Raw genomic sequence first — 21,055 nt, forward strand, 5'->3', positions numbered from 1 at the left:
TGTTGTGTTTTGGTGTTGGTTGTGGGGGGTTCTTTTAAGGGAGGGTGAGGAAAATACGCCAGGTTAGCTCGCCACGCTCCCAGCTGTTGGAAGGAGTTAACTTGTGAGTGAACCAACCTGACAGCACTTAAATTCGGTCGTAAAAACAAAGTCCTGTGGTGATTTCCCCCCCTCTCTCTCTTCGTATTTTAATGCCAGATGTTGAGCGATATCTAAGCTATATTTTATTGCTTTGTGAAGCTGTTTAGATGATGTCGGTGTTGCAGGAGATGATCTCCAAAGGGCGCAGAAGAGAAGGGGCGGGCGGGGGGGGTGGGAAGAGGGCTGAGGCTCGCATGGTCGCAGGTTTATCCTCCATCCCTCGCCAGCCGCTGCTCCCTGACACTCTCCCTGCTCCCAGGCTCTGCCTCCCTCCCTCCCGCGCCGCCAGCCCGCCCGGGGTCCCCGGGGTTGGGGGTTGGGAGGGGGGGGGGAGCGTCATGGCTCTCCCGGGGATCCGACATCCACGCTGGCTGGCGAGAAAAAGTGCGGAAAGTGTTTTAGGCAGTGAGGAGAACGGGGGATTTTTGCCTCTAGGCATTTCCCTCGACGCTGGCAGGCGCCGTGCGGAGCTGCCGAGCCGCAGCCGCAGGTCTGCCCCTGCCGGGGCCGGCGGCAGGTGTAGGGCACCGGCTGCGGGGCTGGGGGGGCGGCACCGCGGGGCCCCGCCGCCCCGGGGGGGGCCGCCAGCTGCTCCCTTCGCAAGGCGGCCGTGACCACATTATTCGCGGCGTCTATTTTTAAAAATGGCTTTCCAGCCGCAGTTGTAGGAAGCTGACAATTCCTAGGGGCAGCTCTTCCAGCCCTTGCAGCGCCTTGGCTTTAAATAGATTTTTTTTTTTTCCTTCTCGGTTTGATCGCCCTCTCCTCCCCAGGATGCACCCTCGTGATAACTCTTCCCGCATGGAGCGCGCCGGTGATGCGCCTGCTCAGTCCGGGGTCGGGCAGACCGGGCACGGCAAAGCTGTGGGATGCGTTGGGGCTCCCGGCTTATTTGGGGGCGGGGATCTCGATGCTTTTGTATCGGTGCCGTGACATTGCTGTTGTGTTCGCCGGGAGGTCACCGATTAGCAGATGCTATTTGGGTTTTGATGGTTGTAAAATCTTCTGACGATCCTGGGAAGGTCTGCATCCCAACTCGGGAGCTGCCCAGGGGAGAGCGGGCTAACTTGGGCTCCTCTGAGCGTGTGCGGGAAATCTGCGTGTGTGTGTGTGTGGCGGGGGGGGGGACGGACGGACGGACACAGGACACACGAGTCGGAAGGAAGTTTTCCTCTAGGAATAAGGAGGACAAAGAAAAAACCCCGGGGGCTGCGCGTAAACTCCTCTCTGGGCTCTGCCCCGTGGGAATCCCCCTCCCCGCGCACACACACACACGCGCACACACCTCTGGAGAGACATCAGATAAGAGTAATTCTTCTGTGATGCTATGTTGGATGTGTGCCTATTGCATACAATAAACCGAGCCATATTGTGTGTCTATACTCGCCCGGTTCTGGGAGCCCTGGCATTTCGCAATTCCTGCAGCAAGATGTCCATCTCTAAAAGAGAAGCTCCCCGGGAGACCCCGGCTCGGTCCCCCCCCGTAATGCGATCCCAGGTGATCAAAGCTTTATCTCTCCTGGGTCACAAAAGAAAAATTTTTGATGCAGTCTCCTTTAGTCTAGGGCATTTGCTAGACAGTGGAGTCATTGTAAATTCAGGAACTCTGTAACAGCGGAGAGGCGTGCCTCTCTGCGTCAGCACAAGTACTGCATGCACAGCATTAAAAAAATAGGAGCATGCAGGAAAAGGAAAAAAAAAAAAGCTTGTCAGCAGGTGACCTCCGCACCCCGGGACCTGCTGCTACAAGGAACCGCTGCGTTCATCGTCTGCGGGAGCCGCGCAGCCGCCCGCCCCCCCGCGCCTCCAGCTCGCCCTGCTTGTGCCGGCTCCCGGGCTGGCGGGGGGCGGCTGCGGCTGGGGGGTCCCTGCGGCCTCTCCTGCTGCTGGTGCGGGGGGCTGGGGCTGCCTCCCCCCATCCCGCCCGCCCCCCGCCGTGCTGTCTCCGGGCGGAGCCGGCAGAGCGGGGCGGAGGGGCGGCGTGTGATGCATGCGGAGGGCTCTGGCCCCCGGGAGTGGAAATCGGGGACCAGGTTTTAGGGGGAGGGAAGAGCCCCGAGCAGCCCCCACAGTCTGCCCCGCTACTGAGCGTTGCAGAGGGGAGGGGATGCGGGGCGGCTGGGGGCGGGGGGGGAACGGACAAGGGCTCTGTAAGAGCCTGAAACTGAAGCAGGGCCCTGCTGCCTCCTGGGGGGCTGTGGCTGTCTGCGCTCCCGTCTCTTAATTGGCATCATGTGGGGGAGCGGGCGGAGCGGTGACAGCTGCGCCAGGCGGGACGCATCCCGGGCGGAACGCTCTGCTCAGCCGAGCGCCGCAGCCCCGGCCGGCGGCGGGGGCAGGGTGACGCTGGGGAAGCCCCTGCCCTCGCCCCATCACCGCGCTGACCCCCCCTTCTTGGCCACCAAGGCCTCTGCTTTCCTCGCCCCTCTGCTCTTCCCTGGGTGAATCGTGGCTTGCGAGGTGCGGGGCAGCGCAGCCCGCGGGTCCCTGGAAGTCCTACAAAGAAGTGGCTGGCAGAGGTGCTTGTTTACCGTATTCGTTGTCGTAGATGGCGTGTAGGGTGCTAAGTGGAAGCTCAACTGCTTCAATCCAGCAGTACAAAGAGAGCCCATGTATAGCCAAAGACAAAAATGTGCAAAGGGCGGAACAGCAACAACAAAAAGATGTGTAGCTGCAGAGATGTTCGTTGCTTAAAGCCATGGCAAATGCTCCTGTAGGTCTGCCCTTCACTCCAGCTAAACCAGAAGAAAGTTGAAATTTGTGTGAATGACCCAGCTCCTCTCCCCTTGAGCCCGGCAGGAGAGCAGGGCTGGCCCACCCGCTCAGCACCGTCAAAGCTGGATCATGCAGCAGAAGGTGCTGCTGCTGTGGACATGCAAGGAACAACTTTCCCCAAAACTTTCTTCCTGCCCTCTTTGTGGAGGAGTGGGTCTTTGCCTTGAAGTGGTTTCATTAAAGAAAATGCTCCGTGTCTGACAAGAAGATAGTCAGAATCCCATGTATTAAGACAGTCATTTCTTCTCTTCCCCATTTTTCTTCTCTTTCCCATTTTTTAGCTATAAATAGGGCCCTAGCTTTTGGAGTTTGGAGCTGTCCTGTTTTTCATTTGGTCCAGCCTCATTTTGTAGAGGAATATCTATCTATTTTAATATCTGGTTCAGGTCCTAAGCACTATCTGTGTATTACAAAAACTATGCAGTGCAAATATTCACAGGAGTGTTGGGCCAAATCATGCAATCCTTAAACTGGCAAGACTTGTGTAAGACTGCATGCTTGGCTCCAGGTAATATCTTGAAGGACTTAACAGCATGGCACATAAAACTTGCTGTGAATAGGCTTTTGAATATTTCAGATGAAGAAATGTCTACTCTGATCTCAAATACGTGGATGCTCTTTGCCCAGTACTTTAAATTATTCTTCTGCACTTACAATAGGATGTGACAGTGCTTTTTTGTTCTTTTGACACACTAAGCAGCATATACCCAAATGTTTGAAATGAGGACAGCAATTAAAGACTACATTTCTACTGATGTGAAAGATGTCAGACTTGCTAACTTAGCTATAGCATAGTATAATACATGCTTAAGATTCAACCTCGGTTAAAATTGCTTGGTAATATGTATCAGGTAATATGATAGTTTGGTAAAAGCTTTACAGAAAAAGCCTTAGTAAGAAATCTGGAAGCACTGCTTATCCAGATATAATAGGAATGTTTAAGCTGTTTCAATGGGTCGATTGTATCTCAGATACTGCATATAGCATATAAACAGCATACTACCACTTTTTATTACTTAAAAAACCCACCATCCATAATTATAAATATTTCCTCCCAGTATTTTTTTGTTTGTGCATATGTAGAGAATAATTTAAGATGGCCAGGCCTTAAAACAGGGTTATCAAAACAATAAGACTATGGTGTTTATAGTACTGAATAATATATAAGGTAATGATCAATAATCCCTTACAGGGAATACATTTCATCTTTACATTAGCTTGGCCATAAATTTTCCCTATTGGCTTCAGATTTTGCTGTGTTAGATTTATGTGATTCATGCCTGTTATTGATTAGCGCACAACTATTTTGTGGGAGATGCCAAATTAATTGTTAAAAAAATCCATGAAAGTGCTTTTTTATTGGCCACGTGAGGCTCAACACATACTATACTGTTATTATATTATTTCATGTAAATGTAGTTTCCAATAAGCTTTAAAAATAGTTACATGCTGTGCTTAGACATGAAAATTCACAAAATATCTGGAAAATGCTACTCTGTGCTTTATTTTGTGGCTCAGAAAGTAGCGTAATGCAGCAGCGTGCTTCTGAACGTTGCTGGATGACTCCTGTGAAATCATGACAGTCTTACACGAGCACTCCCAAATAGGAAGCAATTTCCATTTTTTCCACAAGACTTCTAGGTTCACACAAGGTTTGGCTGGTAGCATCCTCATTGAAGAGGTAAGCAATTTGCAGGGAAGGCTGCCAAAAAAAAAACCCCAAACCCTCAGAACCAGATGAGCTGATACTTGAGACAGATACTTGCTCTACTGTGCGCGCTGATGCTGAACCCAGGAGCTTTGCAGATGCAGTGCTTTTCTGCAAAATGTTATCTCCACTGCACAAATGTCTGTGTGAGCTTGCTGTTGCGTGCATGGGAAGACTTAATCATTTATACACTATTACTTAGGTTTAGAGTATTTTAAGCTTTGAATTTGAGATGAGTAAAAAATAACACACCAGAGAGAACAGTTACTATCTAGACAGAAATGTGTGAGACTGGACTGTACTAAGGATTTTCTTTTCTCAAGCCTCTGGGAGATCATACTGTGAGTAAACCTTTCCCCGTATTCTTAATTCATTAATGCCTGGAAGTAGATCTTTTGGTTTCATGTGTAATGTTGTTTTTATCTCACAATTCTGATTCAAATGTATTTTTTTTAGAATTCATTTTGCCAGAAAAATTTCATAGGCTTTTTAATACTGCTAATTTTGGCCATCTAAAAACTTGGGTATTTTTTCTTTGAATGTATTATTTGTTGTACAAATCAGAATATGACTGAACTTTAGATCTGTGTTTAGAAATTATGAGAAAGATTGAGAGTAATTTTTTAACTTGGTACATTAATGCTGTCTGCAATGCATCATTCTAGCAGAGACTCAAGGACTTCACTGTTCAGCTATCATACTTTAAAATGTATTCACTTGTTCTTCATCTTCCTCCAAACAACTCTGAAAATAGGAAAACACCTTTGAAAACATCTGCTTGTCATTCAGGGATCAGTCACACCTGAAAAAAAAATATTTCCATGGAAACAGTATGTACATTGTTTGTTTTTTCCTGCATTTTATAGGTATACTGGAATTTATCAGTATAGCAGTGGGCTTGGTCAGCATCCGAGGAGTCGACAGTGGACTGTACCTTGGAATGAATGAGAAAGGGGAACTGTACGGCTCGGTAAGTTCCTGCTGGCCTTGGGCAGTCATGAACCTTACATGCTGTGGGGAAAATACTTGCTAGCTTCTATAAGCCCCCATTGCACTAGGTGCTGTACAAGCACTGTTTCTGCTCTAAATGTCTTGCAGTCTAATTTGAAACAAGACCCTGTGGGTGGTGTAACGAACATGGGAGAGGGAAAAGGTGGCACAATCGGGAGTGAGTAATAACGAGGACGGATGACAATTTAGATACAGGCAATTGGAGACTGATGGCCAGAGCTGGTCACTGAAGACTAAAGGATGTACTGTAAGATTTGTAAATGTGTCCTTTCAGTAGAGACCTAAACCAAGACAAAGTCACTGCCTCTTGTGTGTAGGCAGAGAGCTTTCTAGGAATTGACAAAAGAAAGTGGAGGGGGAGGTAAAGAGTGGCATATGTGCATGAGAAAATGAGAAATAGGAGTAGATAAAAGTTATAAAAAGTATAGGAATGAGGGCAAGAGGCTTGATGGTCTTGTTCTGAACCTTCAGCTGGTGCATCCTGAGGGATGGCAGCAGGAGTGAGTAACGGGTGGGAGGGAGGAGTAAAACTTGGTATTTCAGATGTGGGAGTTAGGCTGGCGAAGCAGCTTACCTGCAGCTGATGGGTGACGGTTCTGGGCAACACAGGCTGTCTTGCAGCAGAGAAGAATGTGTGTGTGTGTGCATGCATGCACGCGGTGTGACCCTGACCTGGGAGTACTCAAGACATCTGATGTACACCGGGGTTCACACCCTGGGCAGGTCGTGGGTGGGGGAATCTGAAGTCGAGCAGGTAACTCCCCAAACAGCAGAAGGCAACCTTTTCTAGCAGTACAGTATCAACCTCCAAAGTTGACAAGGACTAGAGCAGCAGTTGCATTTGAGGAAGAGGGTGACAGGTCGGAGGGTAAGCAAATGTGTAAAGTGGAGGGAGGCTATGTATCCACTGGGGTTCGTTAGAGGCACAGAGGAGAAGGTGACAACACTCAGCTGATGGTGTAAATGTTGCAAAGAGAGACACTCAAAAAGGAGTTACAGTGACAGAGAGTGGCTTTGGCTATAGCTGAAGATACAGGTGTCAGAGGGGAGCAGTGGTGACTGGGAGGGAACTGAGTGCCAGCAGGGATAGAGGGAGGACACATGAGAAGGTGGTGATCAATGGGCAGGTGAAAATGGAAGGAGTGAGAAGGAAGTCCAGCTTCCGCATACGTGGTCCATGGAGAAGTGTGAGGAAGAGAGACCAGGAAGTCCAGCAGAAGTGTTTTTGTATGGGTGCCCGGGTTCACTGATCCCTTCCTAGTTAACATTTTGTGTGAGAGAAGAAGGTAGAGCGGGGAAGAGGACTGTCTTCTGAACAAGAGCAGGCTAGGGGAGGAAGCCAGAAGGTACAGATCGTGACAGTGTATGTGGAAGGCAAAAAAGAGGCGGTAGAATGAGGGTAAAGGCTGGGATGGAGAATGTGTGGACATGGGAGTAGGGAAGGTGCAGAGACAGTGAGAACCAGTGAGTGGGAAAGGCCAGAAAATTAGCACAAATGGCAATATGAAAGAGGAAAATATTGGAAGGATGGAAAGGAAGAGAAAGGGAGAGGGAAAGGGAGACAGATATGCAATGACAGGTGTAAACATGTTGCCTGTGAGGAGTAAGTTGTCTTAAGTCACAATCCTTGTGCAGCTGATGAATGGGGTAAAGAACCAGTGAAGTCATGAGTACCGTTATGGCTCAGTTAGGCAGCAAAAAGGCAGAACAGCAGTAATATGAATCAGTAATGTTAATAATCATCAGTAAGAGTAATCTTTTAAACAGATAAACATAGTGTATCAGTTGCTGTACACTTCAAATATTCAGAAAAAGAAAATGTGGTTATTAATAGAGCTTAAATGTATGGACTTAGTCAAACATATTGCAAGCACAAAATATAAGTTGCACAGAAAAGTGATGTAACACTTGCTTTCCTATCAGAGTGGATTACTCAAAACGTCCTTTGCTGAAGAAATGTGTGCAAGGAATTCCTTATGTATTACTAAGCTCACTGTGTTAATAAAATAGTTGTTCCATGAACAGCCATTCTAAAGGAGCCTGCTTTCCTACGGGTTTGTGTCTCACAGTCCAAGACATGGGTCTCCCTGACCTTCTGTCCCTGCAGTAACACAAATTTCCCAGCCTTTTGTGTTCCTTGCATGGAGAAAGAGACAGTGTTAGCTGTCCATGCTCACTGGATTTGCAGTTTGCGGGGATTACATAGCTCACCACTCCCAAGCGGGATGTGCAAATGCTCTCTCTTCTTTACCCTGCCTCTGATTAGTTGCAAAGCTGATAGGAACTTAATTTTCTTAAAGACCTTTGCCTCCTGATTGAAACTGGTTGAAAAGCTAAGGAAGGACAGACAGGCAGGCAGATGGATGTACTATATAATTGGATAACCTCTTTTCCCTAAGAAATGATGCTAAAAATATGAAGCCATTCATAATGGCGAACTGGCAATCTATAGGGCCAGAATGCAAAGTTCAGGTTAAAATCTGATGGATGATATGGCTTATTGTCAGCCTCCAGAGATGGGACATACTAAAGAGTGATGGTAATTGAATTACATTACTTCCAATGAAATATAACCTCTAATGGCTAGTCAGTGTGACGATGCTTTAAAGCCTTGTCAACACTAGCAATCCTAGTGCCTATATTTCAGCAACTGTCAGCCCTTGTAGAAACACTGAGATAAGCAGGCCTCAGAGCAGATTTTCGTGTAGAATTGGCTGGACATTTTTAAGTGACAGTGTTTTGCTTTTGGTTTTGGTCAAAAAATGCAATTAATTGAAAGTGAAGTTCTCTGATAGGAATAAATATTGCAGTTTGAACCAGAAGCAAGGCACAATCCTGCACAGAATTATCTTTCTGGTGAGAGGGAAGGTCAGTTTAAATGAAATTAGTTTCAAGGCTGAAACGTAAAAGGCTGAAGTTCAAGTTTTTCACCTGAATTAAGCAGAGCGGTCACCTGAGTTGAACTGTTCTGTCTTTTTGTCCCTTTTTTGGGTCCCTTTGTCTTGGTTTCTTCACTTAGGGCTGTGAATAGCACCAGCTTTGTCATGGAGCAGGTACACTTAGGAGGCTGAGTGTGTTTTGTAAGGTGGGAAAACTTTCCCATGCAGAACTGAATAGCAACTGAAGAAATTCCTGCTCTGCATCAGCGTTGTGGATCTTAGCAGGTGTGTTTCTGCAGGCATTCAGTATTGCAGCACTTGACACTGCCAGAATAGATGCCCTGTGTCTATGACACTATCACATTTATATGCAAATTACTGCACGAAAAATATATTAGATGTGACTCAAATCAGCTATGGAAAAGACTTCTATCCTTCTATATTTGTGTCTGAAACATTTGGCACAGGAAGATTTTTCCCAGCATATTTGTGGTGCCACTGGAGATGGGACATATGGCGAAGCAGAACAGCCAGGATGGGTGATCACTGCCAATTTTCATGAAAGGCAACAGTAAAGACAATTTCAGTGTATCTTGATCCAGACACGTTCCTCTTGGCCTTCTTAAAGCACTGCTGTCCTCCTAGATTAGCTACCTGACAAACACTTCCCAACTTGCCACCATTACAGGGGGCAGTTCCTACTACATCTTCTGGTTAAAAGAGCACAGTGACACTCCTGTTGCTCTCAGGCAGCGATGTATAACATAGGGGAGATGCTCTCAAGTTCCTCCTCATCTTGTGGGTTTAACCAAGGAGAGCTGAACATATGTGTATGTGGTACTGCAGAAAAGCCAGCGGTAGCTATGTAGACGATGACTTAGAGGCTGGTTAGTGACCGCAGCTTTCCCTCCATCTCACTCTGTTCCTGCTCTCCCTTTACCTTGCCTTCCCCTTGCAGCCTGCAGCTATGACTCATCATGTTTCACAACAGCTACTGTGCTTGTCACTGGAGAGGAGGAAAAAATCCAAACTACAGATAGGACCTGAAGAGTGTTAAGAGGAGACACAAAGACCTTTTTCCTTCCTCAGTGCCAAAAGGCTCTTGCCAACAGCTCTGGCAAGGGTGTTAGCAAATGCGTCTTAGCTGTGCTCCTCAGTGCCATGCCATGGAGGTCTTCCTGATCAGTCCCATGACCTTCATACCTTCATGGGCTGTCCCTATGTAGCCTTAGGAATATCAACAGTTGGCACTCACATGGCAGGCAGTGATGAGCACCCACACCAGGGGATACCCATCAGTTTGCACTGCAGGCTTCCTCTGAGGCAGTGCTGGCTACCTTGAGCACAGCAGGACCATGGACATCCTTGCCTCAGCTGCCCTCGCTGTCCCAGGCTCTCCTGCAGTAAAGAGGTGTGCTACATCCTGCTGCTTGCATGCCTGTCCCGCTGTTCTCCCATGGACACAGATCTGCCCCACTCCTCAGACTAGAGGAAGAAATTTGTTACGATGAGGGTGGTGGAACATTGGAACAGGTTGCCCAGAGAGGTTGCAGATGGCCCATCCATGGAAACAATCAAGGTCAGGTTAGATGGGCTTTGAGCAACCTGATCTTGTTGAAGATGTCCCTGTTCATTACAGGGGGATTGGACTCAATGACCTTTAAAGGTCCTTTCCAACCCAAAACATTTTATGACTCTATGATGCTGTGAAACGCTGATGTCTCCATTGTGCCTTGTGTCCTTGGCAGGTGGCAAAAGGCAGCTCAGGCTGAGTGCTCAGGAGCAAACTTGGGACTTGGAAGATCTGGAGCAGCTACAAGGGGAGCTGTACAGGGGCGAGGAGGAAGGTGGGAGGGGAGATGATGGAGGTTCTGGGGAAGGGAGAGGGGGCTAGAATTCTGCAGGGAGAGGAGAGGAGAGAGGCTTCGTGTGTCCACGGAGCAGCTGGGACGGAGCCAAAGAGCCCAGATCTGGAGCCAGGGAAGCAGACTCCTCACCTTTGGGTTTCGGACTTACAGGGTGTGTGCAGAAAAGGGGGATTTAGGACTGCTTACAACAGGGTAATGCATTGCTGTCCTTCAAAAAATTATCTAAAAACTTGTTTGTCCCAATGTTCTTGGGACACTAAACCTGTCTTTTGCTCCCAAAACTACTGGGGAGGAAAGAAAGTACTGTCCTTGAGGAAACATGTTTTCCCAGTAAGCGTGTGGGGAGGTGATGATACGCCTCTTTATTGTCCCAGCAAGGCTGCACCTGCAGTGTTTTCTGCTTTTCTTTGGGTCACCACAGTCCTGGAAGGACTATGCAGCTACAAAGATGGGTGAACAGAAACTTTTTGGGCAGAAAAGGGGCAGTTTTTCATAGTTTACTGAAAATTACTTGGCATAGGTAACAATTTGTTTTGCTGCATTGTAAAAATATCTTTTACTTTCCCATGCAAATAAGGGAGAGTAATTGTTCAGCCCTTCAAATGGTAGGTCAAGGTGCACGGAAACAACGTGAAGAAAAAAACCAGGTTGAAGGTGCGTGTAGGGAGCAGCATGTGGGCCAAGTATACAGTCATTACAGATATCTAACAATAGGATAGATAAATAAATTACCCTGCAATATCATTCACGCTTTCCTGTTAAACACCTCCGATCTAAAGCGATGCCATATGCTGCAGATTGATTATTTTTAAAAAATAATTTGGATTATCTATTCATCAGTGTACACGCAGATGCCTGTAGCTGAGGTGGGCTTGGATACAGGACAGTTACAGGGCGTAATTTTTGGAGGAAGAATGAAATGCAATTTCCCTGAGCGAAGGTGCAGGCTTCTAGACTGAAAGTTGTCGGATCCCAGAAGGGATAACGGCTGTGGCAGCAGGTTTAACACCCTTCTGCTTGTGTATAAAATAATAAAGCACCTTTTGGTAAATGGTACAAATGGTGGCGAGACAGAGGGCAGCTCCTGGGGCAGCTGAGTGGCGAGGAGTGGTGAGGTGGTGCCCAAGGCACAAGCAGCATTGCTCAGGGAAACCTGGCCACCCCGTGATCAAAAACCCTGTGGTGTCTCTCAGCAGTAGCAGTGACTTGTATCTTCCTGGGTAAATCCACTTTAAGCAGAAGAGTTGTGAGAAACAGGCCTGTAGCTGATCTGAAAGGGCAAACTTTGGGATCTGAAGAGGCCCAGTTCAAAAATGTGCTTATGGCTCTCGATGTGGAGGAAACTTGAAACTTCATCAGAGATGTAGAAATCCTGTGGAAACGGTATCCCAGTAAGTGTGAAACCGCTGGGGAGGATTTTGAAGCTAATAGGCTGTGGGTGCTTGGCAGAGGGTCTGTGAGGAATGGCAGGAGGGCAGGTTGCAGAAAAGCCTGTGCCTTAGAAGTATGGAAGCACGGGGATAAAATGGAAATTGCTGCAAGAAAGCTGACTGGGGCCCTGAAATGTGTACTAAAATACAGGGCAAAAATGTTTTAAGCTATATAAATGAGAAGGGAACAAGAGTATTTACAAACACAGCGTATTCAGGTGGGAGTGTAAATGCATTGTAGTCTGAATGTGACTGCTGACTGGGGCTAGCCAGTATTTCTGACAGACTCCTTGGGGTGGTAGCGGGGAGGGGGGGCTCCCTGTCGTGCAATGAACAAAGGGAGTGAGGGCAGCTGACACCACCGCTAAAAGAAGCGGCAGTTTTCCCTCCAGCCACCCTTCCCCTCCCTTTTGCTGGCACAAGCGTTTCTGTTGCTGTCCAATGAATTGAAGCAGGGAACTGGAAAACAATGTGGTCAAGCAGAAGGGCTGTCTTCAGCCGCAGCAGTTCCCTCCCAGGTCACTGCAAGATGTGGTGCAAAGGTGGGAGCGAGCCCGGCTGAGGGAGAGCTTGCTCCTGGCTGAGGAAATGCAGGTGTTTGCTGGCTTCAGGTGTTTGTGGACCTCCAGCCACGTGGTTTGTGTTTGGCTGGAGGTACGACCTAGGAAGCTGGGAGGGCTATCTGTCTGATTTGGGTTGTGCTCGGGGCATAGGAACGTGCTTTTAAATGAAAGAGTAGAGGAGGACCTGAATGTATGTACAAGATGAGTTTACTGAGGCTGGATAAAGAGTTTCAGGCAAGCCTAGTATTCTATTTTTGGTAGGAATTTCTTTTTCTAGAAATGGGAAATACGATTGTGCTAACCTGTATGACCTGCAGAAGAGAGCATTTGCTACAGTGGATAAAACGGGTGTTAGTAGAAGACTTGTATGATAGATGGTGAAAAAAGTGAAGACAGCAATGGGGAGTGTTGAAAAGTATTTGACTGGAGAGAAGCTGTAAGTAGAGTTTTTATGGACTGGCCCCTGGGCTAGTTTTATTCCCTGTTTTTATTAGGGACATTAAACATCTTGTCATAAAAAAGTAGCAGTGTGTTATTGAAATTGTTGCAAAGTTGGGAAGTATGTTCAGCACAGAAGGCAGCTTCACAGAAGGGACCTGGTGACCTAAAGTCCCCAAGATATTTCACACGGGGTGCAGGGAGAGCTCTGTTGGTGCCACTGTGTACAGCACTGGTAGGATCCAGCCTAAATGCAAAGTGCAGTTGGTCACTTGTGTTAAAGAAGATGAATTGAAACTGAAACAGGTGCAGAAGGAGCTTACTGGGATGATCAGAGGGATGAAAAGACTATCAGATGATAGACTCTAAAGATCTTGGCTTGTTTAGCCTGCAGAATGAAAACTGAGAGGGTACACTCTCCGTCTCTGTAAATACATTGAGGTTTAACACCAAGGCGAGAAAAAAAGTCCTTGAAATAGAGAACAAGAATGAATTGGTTTGAATGGGTAACAGGAAAGCTTAGGCTGGATAATGAGGAAGTTTCAGGTCATGAGGAAGTGAGATCTTGAGCTGGTCTGAGGAATTTTTGCAGGGAGGTGGGAGATGAAGAACAAACGCTTCCTCTCTGCACTGCATAGTGGGAAACAGCTTTGTAATTGTGGACGTTTTCTTTGTGGAGGGCATAGGTCTAAGAAAAGCCCTGAAACTTTAGTTTCTTGGGAAGATTTGTCTACAACCTCATCTACTTCACCTTTGCAGAGAGCCTCTCTGAATTCAGGTGGGCAGCCTTGCTGAAAGCTGGGTACTGTTAAATGGTGTTCCTCGCAGGTGCTGGCGTTGGTGATGAGAGCAGAAACTGCAACCCACTCAGCAAGGTATGAAGCACTGTAAAAAAGAAAGGTCTTTTGAGACGTTGCTGCTGGTGTAGGAAGAATTGGTAGGTGAATGCATATGCTTAACACAGGTAATATGGGAGAAAGCTCTGTGAGAAACTGCAGCTGTTGTGGTTCTTTTTAAACTAAGGCTTCGGTCTGTTTTTTAAATCAGAATTTCACAGGTTGTAACACCTGTCACCAAAGAGGGACACCTGCTAATAGCGTCCTGTGGGATAGATACTACGCTTTTCCTCAGGTCTTTGATTTTGCTCAGAGGACTTCATTCCAGGTGCTTACTACGTCTGAGGATAATTTTATATGAGAGAAAGCCCTCAGCGATCTTTACCTTGGTTGGCAATTCTGTGCTGAACTTAGATTCTCACTACATGCCTGGAACAGGAAAGTATTAGAATATCTCCTACACAAATTGTATATTTTTATAAATGTGTGTGTGTGTATATAAAGCCAAGCTTTGGTAAAGCAAAATCACCCTCAAACCTTAATTTAATGATATACTTTTCCCTCATTAAACATGTCTGCAATTTTGTGTTCCTACATAAACAGGAGATTAGAGGTGCTGCTTGAGGAGGCAGCCAAGGTGATCTAACACCTTGCAGAAAACCCCTTCCAGAAAAGGCAGCCCTGCTTCCCTGCCTCCGCTGCGTGCTTCTGCTTCCTCCCTTGCTCTGACACCAGCACTCATCTGACCTGTCACGAGGCTGATTTAGGGACCTAAAGCCACAGAAGAAAGCTTATCTTTTTTTTTTTTTTTTTTTTTTTTTTTTTTTGCAAGGTTGTTTCTTCGCAGGTTTAGCTCCTTGAACTGGCTTGTTGCCTGTTTGGGCAAGCACTAGCGCTCAGTGGGGGAATCACCTGCAGCATGGGGTGGGACGGGGCTTGAGTACCTTGCTGTTGACGGCGGCTGGTTGCTAAAGTGGCATAACTGCACCGCAAACCGAGTCCTACCCAGTGAGCACGCGCGGGGTATGTTCAGTTTGAATGCCTTCAGATTCACATCTTTGCAGTTGTGTAGCTCCCCAGTCACTGCACATTTCTGGAGCTATAGCCCTGTGAATGATACGAAGGTGTGAAAAGGTTCAGCGTCTTCGTTTGATCTGAGAACGCTATGTTGAAGTGACACGCTAAAAGAACATCATCAGCGGTGCAGTGACACACTGCGATATGCTTGGGGATTATTCGCTGCATCAGATAAAGATCTGATGTGCTCTGTTTCTGACTCAGGAGCCAGTGGGATGTGAATGTGGCACTCTTTCCCATTTACCATTCATCATTTTCTAAGACGGAGTAGAAAAAGTCTGCCCTGCGGGGACTTCGTTAGGGATTTTGTCTAGGTTGAGATTCGCTTTGCAGTTTGAATGTGCTCAGGCTGATTTGGTGATGTGCGGTAATGCAGTTCATTTGTGTCACATTCAAAAAGCTTAAGAAATAAAGCTTGTTACAGTGCAAATGCAAATCCGTTTCCCCCCCCTTTTATAAAGCCCTTTGGTTTCTTTTTAATTCTTTTTATAAAGGCAGGCCTCTGCTGTTATTTTTGATTTGAAGATCAGATTTTATATTCATGCTCCATGACTGCTGCTGAGGAAAAACTGGGCTTGTGGTGTGGATGCTGCATGCTTTTGAGGTCTGGCCCAGGCTGTGCATCTTTAATCTGCTAAACTTTACTCTTCAAATTTAACACAATTATGGAGGCAAATGTGACTCAGGAGAAATTTTGACTTGATTCCATTACGTTTGAAATGCCATTGACTTCAATGGAATCAGGATTGGACCTGTTCCTGTAAAACCACCAATTAATTTTATGGTTGTGTCAGCAGACCCCACTGAAGATAAGAGCTCTACTGTATTCATCATTTTAAAAACCTGAATCTAGATAGGGTTCCTGCCCATGAGAGTCTGCAATCTAAAGACAGTCTTTTAACATGTAGGTGTTTATTGCTTTTGCATAGCAAGAGGGATTTTAGCCTGCTGACGCGTTTGTTAAGACAGCATCTGGTATATAATCTGGACTCAGAACAGGAAACTTATCGGGGAAGACTTCAGAAAAATCCTTTGGGTCATTTTAGCATATACAAATGTTGTAAAGTTTAAACAAAATCATCAGGTTGTTTGGGTTTTTTTTTCTTTATACTTTAAAAATCTTTGGAAGGTCTGTGTGCTGCTGGTACCTGGTAGACCAACTGTCTGGTCTTTGAGTTCTTCAGTCACCAGTTCTGTTGAAGTTATTATTATGTATCTTCTTTTTTTTTTTTCAGACAGATTGACAACTTCTTTCATCAAAGCTGAAATTAACTGCATGGCTGAAGTTTGACCCATTGAAAGACAGGTCCACTGATGTGCATGTGTGTGTGAGGAGTAGGGGGCTCATGGAGGAGCAGAGCCACCCAACTTCCTCCAGCATTTCTCAAAGGCTGGGTCAGCTGTATCACTGAGAACCTAAGTCAGGGCATAGCAACACCAAAGATACGTGGATTTTCTGAGAAATCTTAGGGAAATCTTTTTCTATCCTACTCTGAAAGTGAAATACTAAAAATTGTGTATCTAGATTCATGACTTTATGGTGGGATTGCTTCTGGGAAAAGGAATGGGGGAAGTGTCCAGAGAGTCCTCTCTGGAGAGACTGCTTATGTGAAATGCTTGCCGGCGGAGGAGCACTGCTGTCTGAAAGGGCAAACATGACATCTTTTCTTCAGCAGCAGCTCTTTGAAATGCTGGCCTGCCCTTGTGTCCAAAAAAGGTGGGAAATTAAAAGGCCTAATTTTTAAACAGTTCAAACTGAATACGCAATTGAGTCCTGCTGGGTAAAGGTCTTGGAGTACCAACCCTTTGCTCTACTGCCCACCAATGCACTGTAGGTTTTAAAATGTCTCTGGCAATTTTATTGATTCCCAAGACTCCAGTGGATGTTTGGCATTTCAGAGAGGAGGGCTGGATCTTTCCAGAATGTGATAGCCTGTGATGCTTTGTTTGTTTGATGACTCCCCTATCTAGAACAACTGCATGGCCAGTGATGTCCCTGTCCTTTGAGCTAGTAGCTAGCAGTTAGCTTTACATGCAGTAAATAACAATACAGAGACAGGCTTTTGTTCATCAATCCTTGACCAAGTCATCTTGCTGAAAGAATAAAACATGAGATACTTCTGTAGTGCACAATTTTATTGCTACATGTTTATTATAATCACTTGGCCCATGTGGCAAAGCTTTTATGAAAGGCCCAAGCATTCTGCTGTTTTTATGATGACACCTTGTAGCTAAGGTACTTCTCTAATGATGGATAAATTCAGTTTGAGAGGGGGACTCGCTGACTGTAGAGACTTGTGCAGATGAAGTGCTTTTTATCACCCACTTTACAATGTCTTTCAGTGTGTGAGTTAAGCTGCTCCTGCAAAATGCAGCACTTTCTGCTGAAGGAGGGCTACCTTCCCTTTAACCCAGCATTCTCGGCATGGAGAACCACAAAAGAAAGTAAAAAATACTGACAAAACACTATGACGCTGTGCTCCATCTCAGCTGTATTTAAGGGAAGCATGTTTTAGTTAAAATTCTCTATTCAGTTAAAAGCGTAACTAGTATTTCAGGCTAAAAAGCATGTGTGTAGCTGTAGGATAACAGCCCTGGTTTGACATACATGTTGTCTTTTGATAGAAGAGAATTTGTGGAGTGGGGAGCTGGGTTAGTTCAAGTTACAGCTTTCAGTAAATCTGAGTGTGCCTGAAATGGTTCTTTTAGTGTCTTAAAATATTTGTTGCCTTTTTATCATTGCAAGCCTGATCCAAGTTCCATTTAAGCTGATGGGAACTTTTCTCCTGTCTTCTTTAAAAATTGGCTCCGGCCCTCGTATCAGATTGCATACCACCTTGCTTTCTGATTCTTGGAAGGGTTCAGCCAAGCGTTATGAATTAGATGCTTAGATAACATTGATGACTGCAGTTCTTGACTGTGCCAGGGAAACCAAAAATAAAATAGAGGTCAGAAGTTTGACTAGTAAATGGCACAGTGTGGGCCTGGTCCTGCTGGCGTGGGAGGGAGGGGAACACACCTGCTTGTTTGTTTGTTTTTTAAGAGTTGACATTGTCCGAGTTCTGCTCTGCTGTGGCTTGGAGAAGGAAGCTCTTCAGCTTCCAGAGGTACAGTGCTGTGCAAGCTTATGTGGCCTCAGACCTATCCCTGGAGATGTGTCATGCCTTCCAACAGAAGCACGAGCAGACCCTGGGTGTTTAGGTGAAAATGAGTTTGCATCTAATGCACTTGGCTGGGCAGATCTAAATCAAACCTTTGTGGACGTAAGCATGGCGGCGGATAGGCAACCTGTGCTGGCAGGTGCAAGCTCAGGCACGGTGGGGTTGGTTTTCCTATAATGATTTCATGTCCAGGGAGGGCATGCTTAAAGCTTGACAGATGCTGCAAACTTGAAGTCTCAAAGGAGTGGATATCAGTAAAACCAAGAGCTGTGGATTTGGCAGTGGCAAAAATGGATAAAGGCCTAATTGGTGTCTCATCCTCCTGCCGTTCATGTCGGAAGGGCTCTGCAAACAGCCCTGGCATAGCATAGTGCCGGATCCCACCGGTCCCTCTAGAGGAGGTCCATGATGATGTGGAGAGCAAGGGAGGGGGAAAAGAGGGGCAATGGGCCAAAGGGGAGAAGCAATGAAATCCCTCCTACATTGGCAGTTTCCTGGGCTTTTATTGTTGATGCTGCAGTCCGCTTGCTTTGTTGAGGAAGCTCTGCTTTTCCGTTGTCTTCTTCAGGACATGGAAGCATCATGGTGTCTGTATCTGTGTGGCTGTTGCAGCTTTTGATGATAATTTCCCAAGGGGACCAGGTTCTGCCAGGTCTTGGGGAGTTTTACAAGCTTTTTGTATGAAAGATATTAATCTTTAAGCACTCTTATAACTGCTCCATGGCAGCAATACAGAATGGTCACACTTTTGTAAGTGCAGTTTTATGTATAATAAAACCTTTATACAAATTAACTAGAAGTTGAGGAGGAGAAACTAAAATGAATACTCCATCTCTCTGAAAGCACAAGGTGACCTCAGGTAGGGAGAATGCAATTGCCCAGCTGTGGTTTTGCCAGGACACCTTGCCTAATTTCCCTTATCTTATAAAAAGTGCCATGGAATATGAAATGCGTGTGAGAGGCAGCACAGGTACCTGGCTGTTTGCTTGGTCTCTCCTCTGGCCCTGCAGGGCAGGGTTTCCTGCTGTCTTTCTGAAGTGCTTGTGGAGAGGCACTGACACAGTCAGCTAGTCCTTTTGGCAGACTTTCTTTTTCCTTCTGCTTCTTTTTATCCATGTTCTGTCAAATTATTAAACAAAGCATTCTGAAAAAAACACTGCTTGGAGGAACTGTTCAAAGAAAACCCTGCGACACTCACCGAGTCAGGCATTCCATGTGCAGGGCTTGCCTGGCATCGCTGTCTAACCTGGAAAGGAAAGTGGCACTGCTCAGACACCGGTATTTGGCTTCTTGTTATGGCTGGAGGTTGCCTGCCCAGCCACAAACAGGCTTAGCATGGGAGGTCAGGCAACACCACAGCAAATGCTGAACTACACCTTTATTTATGACAGCTCTGGGTGAATGTTAATTATTAGCTGAATGTAGTGTGCTCTAGAGGGTGTTTGCATTACAGCATGGGAAGGGCCAACTGCATGTAAAATCTGTGTGTTTGTAGGCAGAAGAGCAAAGGATGAGAATAGGGGTGTGGTTTTTTGTTTCTCTTCACTACATTTGCAGTTTTTATTAGTGTCATATAGCCATAATGAGGGATTTGCATGAATTTATTTAGGAGACTCTATATTTAAACATGATTTTGTTAAGAGTGTGGATTAACATGGTGATAACATGCAGCAGGTATGTAGGAAGTGCTGACTGCATCAGATATACTCCTTGCTAATAGTTGCTTCAACTTCTGCATTAGGTATTTTCTTGTGGAGTGTCTCTACGGAGTCAGCATAGCAGTCTGCAAAAGGGAAAACTATACGTGACATAGAACAGAATAGTTTGGTAGACATGAAATGAATTTGTTGTGATTTTAGAAATGATGGTCTAAAAAGGTTTCCTTTTGTCAGGTTACCAAAAAAAAAAAAAAAGTTTCAGCTCTGTAGGCTTATTTAAAAGAAAAAAAGAATATTGATATGTTTTATACAGGACCCTGTACTGTGCTTTCAACAACTAAGCAGCACAGATGTCTTACCATTCTTTAGGGTCATGACACCATTCTCTGGGCAGTGTACATATGTTTTGCCTATTTCTACTTATTTCCAATATGCTGCTTCACAAGAGATATCTATTTTTCAACAAGGTGGCAAATCTTTTGTTGTCGTGGCTGTAACTTTATTAATTTGCGATCTCACTTTTAATCAATCTACCTGGAAACAGGATAACATTATTTTTCTCCTTGGTCAGATGGTAGAAAACGTAGGAAGGGGAAGGAATTCTGGGATTACTAACACTGACCAGGCATTAGCAGACTTTTGAATTAAATCTGGCTTGGGTTTCTGCCCTTCTGGTATGTATATCTTTGCACAATTCAGTTATTTGAATGCTCCAAGTTAAATAACAGGTGAATAAACCCATCAGGTTAAGCATGGAAATGTAGTAAAATGGGAATCACTATGTAGTGGAATACTCTATGAACGGTCCTCATAGAAAATATGTTGTATGTGTTGTAACATTTGATTTATATAATTTTGAGGTCACATCATTTGGCACCTGATGATTTGATCAAAGCACGCAGCCTCCCTTTTTGCAGGAATGCAAGTTACTTTCCATAGCTGTTCCAGTTGGGTATGTTTGGTATTTGTGTCAGCTTTCGACAAAGATGTCTAGTGACATTAAGTATGGTGCAAGGAAATATTGGTACTGGAAAAATGATAGAGAGGTCAGTTGCTAGAATAAAAATATGCAAAATTTGCTGTATTCTAGGGCTGAATCTTGCTTTTTGACTGTGCATACAGGGACTTTCTAAAGGTCATAGCCAGAAGGGGAAATGCAGGACACTTGAGATGTCTTTCCCATACTGGGAGAGCTGGCTTTCATCAAGACTTTCTCATCCTAAGCTGATGAGGCGAGAAGGTGCTTGTTGGCAGGATGGACCAGCCTCACCCCTGTATTATGCTCATTTCTGGCTTGAGTAAAGATCTGTGTGCTCAAAACATGACTGTAAGCTAGTTTAAGTAGTGCTGTGGTAGTACATGGTTTAGTGGTGGACTTGGCAGTGCTGGGTTAACAGTTGGACTCAATGATCTTAAAGCTCTTTTCCAACTTAAATGATTCTATGATTCTACTTCTGTCTGTTGTGGTACTAGATGAGCCTTTATTGTAAGGTTCTCCCAGGGCATGGGA

The 21,055-nt window shown here is 45.6% G+C and overlaps 1 protein-coding gene across 2 annotated transcripts in view; it reads left to right on the forward strand.

Moving 5' to 3' along the window:
• Positions 1 to 21,055, forward strand: part of FGF9 (fibroblast growth factor 9) — an 84,655-nt gene that overhangs the window by 30,874 nt on the left and 32,726 nt on the right. For both annotated transcript variants that reach the window (XM_080375407.1, XM_080375406.1), the window contains one exon: positions 5,491 to 5,594. In XM_080375407.1, the coding sequence (XP_080231533.1) occupies positions 5,491 to 5,594 (104 nt within the window). The remainder of the gene's footprint in view (positions 1 to 5,490; positions 5,595 to 21,055) is intronic.

This window comes from Falco punctatus (assembly GCF_963210335.1).
Source record: "Falco punctatus genome assembly, chromosome: 2".
NCBI classification, from domain to species: Eukaryota; Metazoa; Chordata; class Aves; order Falconiformes; family Falconidae; genus Falco; species Falco punctatus.